The sequence below is a fragment of the Muscardinus avellanarius genome (assembly GCF_963383645.1).
Source record: "Muscardinus avellanarius genome assembly, chromosome: 1".
Lineage (NCBI taxonomy): Eukaryota > Metazoa > Chordata > Mammalia > Rodentia > Gliridae > Muscardinus > Muscardinus avellanarius.
This window is the reverse complement of record NC_137786.1, coordinates 67217667-67224992: the sequence shown is the minus strand read 5'-3', so window position 1 is coordinate 67224992 and position 7326 is coordinate 67217667. Positions and strand designations below refer to the sequence as shown.

The 7326-nt window shown below is 36.4% G+C and overlaps 1 protein-coding gene across 1 annotated transcript in view; it reads right to left on the bottom strand.

Moving 5' to 3' along the window:
• Positions 1-1388: 1388 nt before the first annotated feature.
• FAM151B (family with sequence similarity 151 member B) overlaps positions 1389-7326 on the bottom strand; it is a gene marked incomplete at both ends in the record, with an annotated part of 31400 nt that continues 25462 nt past the window's right edge. Inside the window, one exon of the mRNA XM_080718872.1 lies at positions 1389-1548. Within this exon, the coding sequence (XP_080574998.1) occupies positions 1389-1548 (160 nt within the window). The remainder of the gene's footprint in view (positions 1549-7326) is intronic.

The following is a 7326-nucleotide window of genomic DNA, read 5'->3' as shown; positions in this document are numbered from 1 at the left end:
AGGGCTCTGGGTGTAGTTAAAAGGTAGAATGCTCTTGGGTTTAATACCCAGTACCCTAACCCCCCCCCCCACACACATATGAATTATTTATGTGTGGTAAGAAGTAGGGATCAAGGTCATTTTTTTCCATATGGATAGCCATTAAAGTTTTACTTTTCAACAGAATATAAAGATATAAAAATATATCCCTTAGGTGGTTTTGTTTCTGAGACCAGTTTATAATACACCTCTATATCTTAATATAAGTGACATTTTGCTTATAGATACCTCAATATAAAAGAATTAACTATAATGTTAACATTTTTAAAATATTATCAAAGGTAAGATAAGTAGTAATTCTTTCTGGATAAATATTATTTCAAATTTCATTAAAATGCAATTTACCTATTAATTTAAGTTTTTATAAGTAAGAAGTGATGTATATGGTTTTTGTAGAAAGCTTGCATTTTTAATATAATGTTAAATTATTTTTATTGCAATTGTTAAAACTGTCAAATAAAATTGCACCTTTTACTTTTGGCAAATAACTATAGAAAATAAAGTTTTAGATATCATTTGACAAATAACACTGCACTCAATTGGAGGTAAATTTTAACGTGGAAATAACAGTAACTATTTTCTTTAAGTATATGTTGTCAGTGTTTTATGTTATATTTCTTATAGATATGTCTATAATGTACATAATCATGGTTAAGGTTTTTAAAAAAAGGAACTAACTTTATCTCTTGAGCATCACCGGGTGATGGGCATTGAGCTATAGGTCTCTATTATGCAAGGCTCAACCCTCACTACAGCTGCAAAGGGTTGTAGTGTTCCTGTTACCGCCTGCCTTCTGGATGAGTAACCCAGGAGTTGGTGGCATGAAAGGTTTCCTGGAATCTATGCTTAGTAAGGAATAGAGGTGCAGTTGTAAGGAAAATCTGTCTGAATTCAAAACGGAAACTCTTTTCTCTATAGAGAACTAATTTATTCTCTGGGATAAACATGGTTGATTAATAAAAGGTAGATTAAATACCTTAGGGCATTCTCTGTAAATCATATTTTAATAAATTAAGGATGCAACATATTTTTCTGAATGCCCCTCATTCAGGACTATGATAGGCACAGCAAAGGATATACACCCTCACCAGGAAGGAATTTACAGTCTAGTTGGGGAAACATTTTCTAGATTATTATTAGACTAAGCCCACTGAAATCTCTTCTTTCCAAGTCTCTTATGCAATTGCAGTATTATAAAGACATATGTTCTAAAAGAGTAAGCAAAAAATAAGTACTTTTTGATGAGATGAATTAAGCACAAACCAATAATCATGAAATGGCAATTAATTCAACCAAAGCAGAGAAAGATTATGAAACAAAAATGTAAGAAATAATTTAGGAAAATCTTCTTAAAGATTAACTTTGATTCCAATGGCTTGCTTAAATTCACGATTCTGTGGTTCCAAAATGTCATAGAAAACTTGATTTTTATCAAAACAGTCTCTAATATAAAGTAAATCTTCAGTGGAATAGTTATCATTTTTTCCAGTCCAAATAGTCAGGCTGTACCTGCATTAAAATAAAACAGAACTACTTAGTTAAAAGTGAAAGATAAGAAACAGTGATGAACCAATCCATTAAACCTAAAAATACTCTCATCTGTCTTCAAACCAAATGCACACAGATAAAGAAAATAATTACCAATGGTGTAACTATACTTTTCCTATTTCATTCCTTCATCAACATCAGAGAGACAAGAGACAAAAAGAACTCGCACTGCTATTGTCTAAATTACATAACTGTTCTATGTGAATTAAATGGCTCTAGAAACCCACACTGATGGCACTGGAATCAGGTCAAATTTTGGAAAAAGGAACTGAAGAGAATGTGTTGCTGCTCAGGGAACCTATTCCCCACATAAAAATACAGCTGCAAACAAGGTTTTGTTCAGTAGCTTGGTCAGAGTGAAAAGCATCATGGGAAGAGGATGTGAATGTCAGCAACACCAGTCACTCAGTGGCCCAACTAGCCCTTTGGGTTTTTTTTTAAATGAGATATGAGAATTCCAAGAGATGTCATTAAAAGTAATGAACAGAAAAACAATTCTTTGAATGAACAGAATAAATTTACATCATTTCTGAAGAGTTAAACAATAACATATGCAAACTTTATGGCTATACGAATATGCCATAAATGTAGAGGCCTATTTACACTCTACATTTTCATTTCTTCTAGTGAAATCCCTACTATTGAATTAGTCTAGGGAAATGCAAAGGTGTTAAGTAGTTTAGTTTCATATTTATTCTCCCCATAAACTTTAAGAATCAAGGGAAGCATCTCCAAAGCATGTCTTTCATTAATGATAAGAAATAACTTTCTGAGGCATAAAGTCTCCTTAAATTGACATATTCTCATCCTTACGAATGGCTACATCATTTTGGAAATATATAAAAGAAAAGTGTTTTAGACTTTGTTCTACAGCAGTATTATATGACAAATCAAAAAGAATTTTAAACTATAGCAAAAATCACAAAAAAAGGAAAAATGAAAATTAGTTTTAAAACCTATTTTTGACTTCCGGGAAGATGGCGACCGAGAAAAGCGGGGCTTAAGAGCCCCGCTAACAACTAATCTCCATTACCACAAATCAGCGCCTTTCATAGCCAGAAAACACTATCACCAGAGAAACAAAAAAATCACCAGGCTCCAGAGAGAAAGCGGACTGAGAACAGAGCTCAGAGCCACAGAGGAGATACACCGGCCTCACGCCCGAGACCGCGGCAGCAGCGCCATACTGCCGGCGGCAGCGGCGACTTCACCGGACAGCTACAGCAAGCCGAGGTGAGCCGCTGCGGAACAGCCAGGTGGGATTTCTCGCCGCAGGTAAAATCTAAAGCTCCAAGTGGCTGAGCTCAGCACACGCTGCAGGGATTCAGAGTGGAAATCAAAACCAAGAAAATACGCCAGCCTAACGGCCGAGGGTGTAGCAGCGGTGCCATATTGCCACCAGCGGCAGCAGCAGAGAATTCACCAAATCTAGTACAGCTACATCTGCGTACTCAAGAACAGTGAGTCAAATTGCAGGCCCCAGAGGAGAAATCCCAGTACTGTACTCCCTGGGACTTGACCCAGTGGGGGAGGGGCGGTGGCAGAGATATCACACCATAGGAGAACGTGCAACCTGGCACCCCCCACAGTCTAAAGCAGCCTCTATCGACTCTCTGGGTCGGAGACTCTGTGATACAACCCAGTAAAGGAGTAGTGAGGTCTGAGATGCTACAGACTCGAGATCCAGAACACCTTAAGTGAAGTCATAGTGACCCAAGGGAAGAACCCAGAGAAGGCACAAACTTCCTAAATCATGGGAAAGAGGAATAATACTGGAGCAATTAATGCCCACAACCCCACAACATCAGAACCCGATAAAACAGAAAATCAGAGATTTCTAGAAGATCAAATCAGGAAAATAACTGTAGAAATAATAGAGGTGCTTCGAAAAGAATTCAGAGAGAGCCAAAAAGAGATAAAGGATGCAATTAATGAAGTAAAGGCCTCAATTCAAAGCACAAACAACCGATTAGACCACATGGAGAACAGAATCTCGCTCTTAGAAGATGATCATTCCAAAAATAAACGCATAGTTTCTAACCTAGGAAAAAATATCCAACAGCAGGAATCTGATATTGAAGAAATATGGGCCCATTTTAAGAGAGCTAACCTAAGAATAATTGAAATAGAGGAGGGAAAAGAAAGTGAAACCAAAGGGATCAACAATCTCTTCAAGGAAGTAATAGCAGAAAATTTTCCAAACATAGAGCAAGAGGTTGATACACAGGTCCAGGAAACTTATAGAACTCCCTTTAGACAGGATCGGAGAAGAGGATCCCCACGCCACATAATTGTCAAAATGACCAATGTGGAAGCCAAGCAGAGAATCTTAAAGGCAACAAAAACAAAGGGCCAAGTGACATTCAGAGGCAAACCAATTAGAATCACTCCAGACTTCCCAAACCAAGTCATGAGAGCCAGAAGGGCTTGGAGGAACATATTCCAAACTCTGAAAGAAAACAACTTCCAGCCAAAAATTTCCTACCCAGCAAAACTTTCTATCAAATTAGATGGAGAAATAAGAAGCTTCCATGACAAACAGAAACTGAAGGAATTTATGTCTTCAAAACCAGCACTAGAGAAAATACTCAAAGAGATTAACTACAAAGAAGAAATAGGTAACACACACCAGAACCAGAGAAACAAGAGTTTCCATCCAACAGACAACTAAGATTGGTTATCTGTGGAGATTCATTATTTATGTTAGTCTTTTACCTATCTCTAAATGGTATTGTTTGCCTTTATTGTTGTTAATTTTTAGAATTTCTAGTTGGAATATTAATATACCTTCAGATATAGCATTTGGAAATATTTTATCCCATTCTATTAGTAACTGTTAACTCTGTTTACATTGTCTTTGGATATACAATATTTCTTTTTATTTTTTAGGGAGTTTGTATACTCTTCTGTTGCCTGTGCCATTGAAATCATATCCAAGAAATCACTGCCAATTTCAATGTTGTGAGGTTTTATGACCCAGATTTTCTCCTAAAAGTTTATAGTCTTAAGATTTATATTTAGGTCTTTTATCTATTTTGAGTTAATATTTGTATATGGGATTAGGTAAGGGTCCAACTTTATTCTTTTCCAAGTAATTATTATGTTTCAACAATATTTAGTTAAAAGATTATTATTTCCACCACTAAATGTTTGTGGAAACCTTGTCAAAAATAACTTGACAATATAGGGAAGAATTTAGCTCTAGGCTTTTATTTAACTCCAATGGTTTATATATCTGCCTTTAGAATAGTACTACACTGTTTCAATTATTGTAGCTTTATATGGTTTGAAATCAGAAAATATATATCTTCTAGCTTTGTTCTTTTTCAAGATCGTTTTGGGTATCTGGAGTCCATTTTCCATATTAGGATAGATTTTTTTTCTGAAAAATAAATATATAAATATAGGATAGTTTCACCTAAAAAAATAGGAAAAAAAATTCTCTGGTAAGAAAGAAAGCAAAAAGAAATATTGAAATGTTATCTTTAAGTCATCAAAAGCTTGGTATCAGACAAATGAAACTGTTATGTGACATTATCATTTTTAATTTTGGATAAATTGCTATAATACTAGATGTCAACCACTAAGCCAAGCATGGGAAGGAGGGATGGGGAGGGAATGGGGTGGGGATCGGGTGGGGGCTGACTGGGCGATGTGTGCATGTATGCCTACAAAAGTTTGTATCCCACTATGATGTATGAATACAGTGCACCAATAAAAAAAAAAAAACAACTTTTTTTTGGCTAAAATTGACTATTAATTTATCTGGATACCACGATGATAAGCCATATAAAAAGACACAGATATAATCATTTAGGTTAAAAGAAGAGCTTTCCAGAGTTATTTTGCCTCACTTAATATTCCCTCCATTGTATTTAAACTGAAATAGGAAAAATAAAATTGCCAAAGGGCATCTTAAATTGTATTCATTTGAATCTACTTTCAAGCTTCATTTAAAAAATCTTTTTTATTGTGATAAAAACACATGGCACATAAAACATAAATGTTTTACCAAGTTATTATTTTTATTTTTATGTGGAACATATTGAAAATGGCAAACATTCAGACTGCACTTGGTGACCTCTTCCCCCTCTGCTTCCCCTTCCCCCTCCAACAATGCGTGTCCAGTTTGACCATGCTCCATTCATATTCTTACACATATTTGGATGTAGCTCCTCCATTAGTCAACCTCAGCCTTCTTCTTCTCCTACCCTTCCATCCTAGCTTTGCTTAGGTTTCCCCTCCATTACCTGGAGTCCCTCTGGTATTCCTGATACTCACACAATGGAATTCTACTCGGCTATAAAGAACAAAATCATGTCATTCGCAAGAAGATGGGAAGACCTGGAGAACATTATGTTATATGAGATCAGCCAAGCACAGAAAGAGAAGGGACATATGTTTTCTCTAATATGACCAAGTTATTATAAAGTGAACACCAGTGTAACCAAAGAGAAAGCAAGAAATAGTGACCAGCTGGCACCTCCGGAGGCACTTGTGTCCCTGTCCCACCACGATCTCTCCTTTCCTTAAGACCCCTCTGCTCAGCTTTCTGCTTCCTCTTATCTCAAGAAGCAAGGCATAGAAAATAGAACTTTTGTTTTAAAGGAAGAGGAAAATAAGAATCTATATATACTCTTTATTTTTTGTACTGATGATTGAACCCAGGGGCATTTTATCTTCAAGCCACATGCATCCCCAGTCTTTTTTTTCCCTGTAGTACTTGAACTCCAGGTCATTCTACCTTTGAGCTATACCCCCAGCCCTATTTTTCATTTTTATTTTGAAACAGGGTCTCACGAGGTTGATGAGCGTCTCACTACTTGCTGGGGCTGACCTTGAACATATGATTGTCCTGTCTTAGACTCCCAAGTATTGGGTTCACAGGCATACACTACCATACCCAGCTATATTTACTCTTACATGTATGAAGAAACTAATAACTGTGATTAATAAGGAACTAATGACTATGATTAGTAAGGTTGGGCAGGAGGACTGGGTAAATGGGAGACAGGCTTTTCACAATACAATTCTTTATTCTATTCTTTTAAACAAATATATTACTTCTTTAAATAGTTAATTTTAAAAATAATCCTAAAAGGTAATAAAAAGCACCAAAGACTTCAATAAAGTCTATAATTGTGGGACAAAAGCTAGTGTATTTTTGTTGTTACTGATTTGCTTTCTGTTTGTTTGCTTTCTGGTGAAACTGGATTGAATCCAGGGGCACTGTACCAATGTACCATCCCTAGCCCTTTTTATTTTTTATTTTGAAATAGGGTCTTATTAGGTTACCACGCACTGGCCTGGAACCTGAGATCGCCCTGTCTCAGTCTTCCAAGCAGTAGATTCACAGGCGTGTGCTACCATACTCAGCTTCATTCTCTTTGTTTTCTTATATAACAAATCCTTGAATTCTATCTAGACCCAAAGAAGTACAAATAAAATTGACATTTCCAACTTTACCTGCAAATACAGGCACATGACCAAGTTAGGGAAGACATGTAATATGAGCAACACAGAATAATTTTTAGCTCTCACCCTCGTCACAGAAACTCTGATATTGACATCCATCCATGGAAAATAGTGCCTTTCTAGAAGCCTGGGAGTCCAGTGAAGAGGTCTCACCACTCCAAGGGAGGAAAAAAAATTCCAAAATTAGAGCTGGGCGTGGTGGAGCACGTTTGCAATTCCAGCATTTGGGAGGCTGAGATGGGAGGATTGTGGTTCAAGGACAGC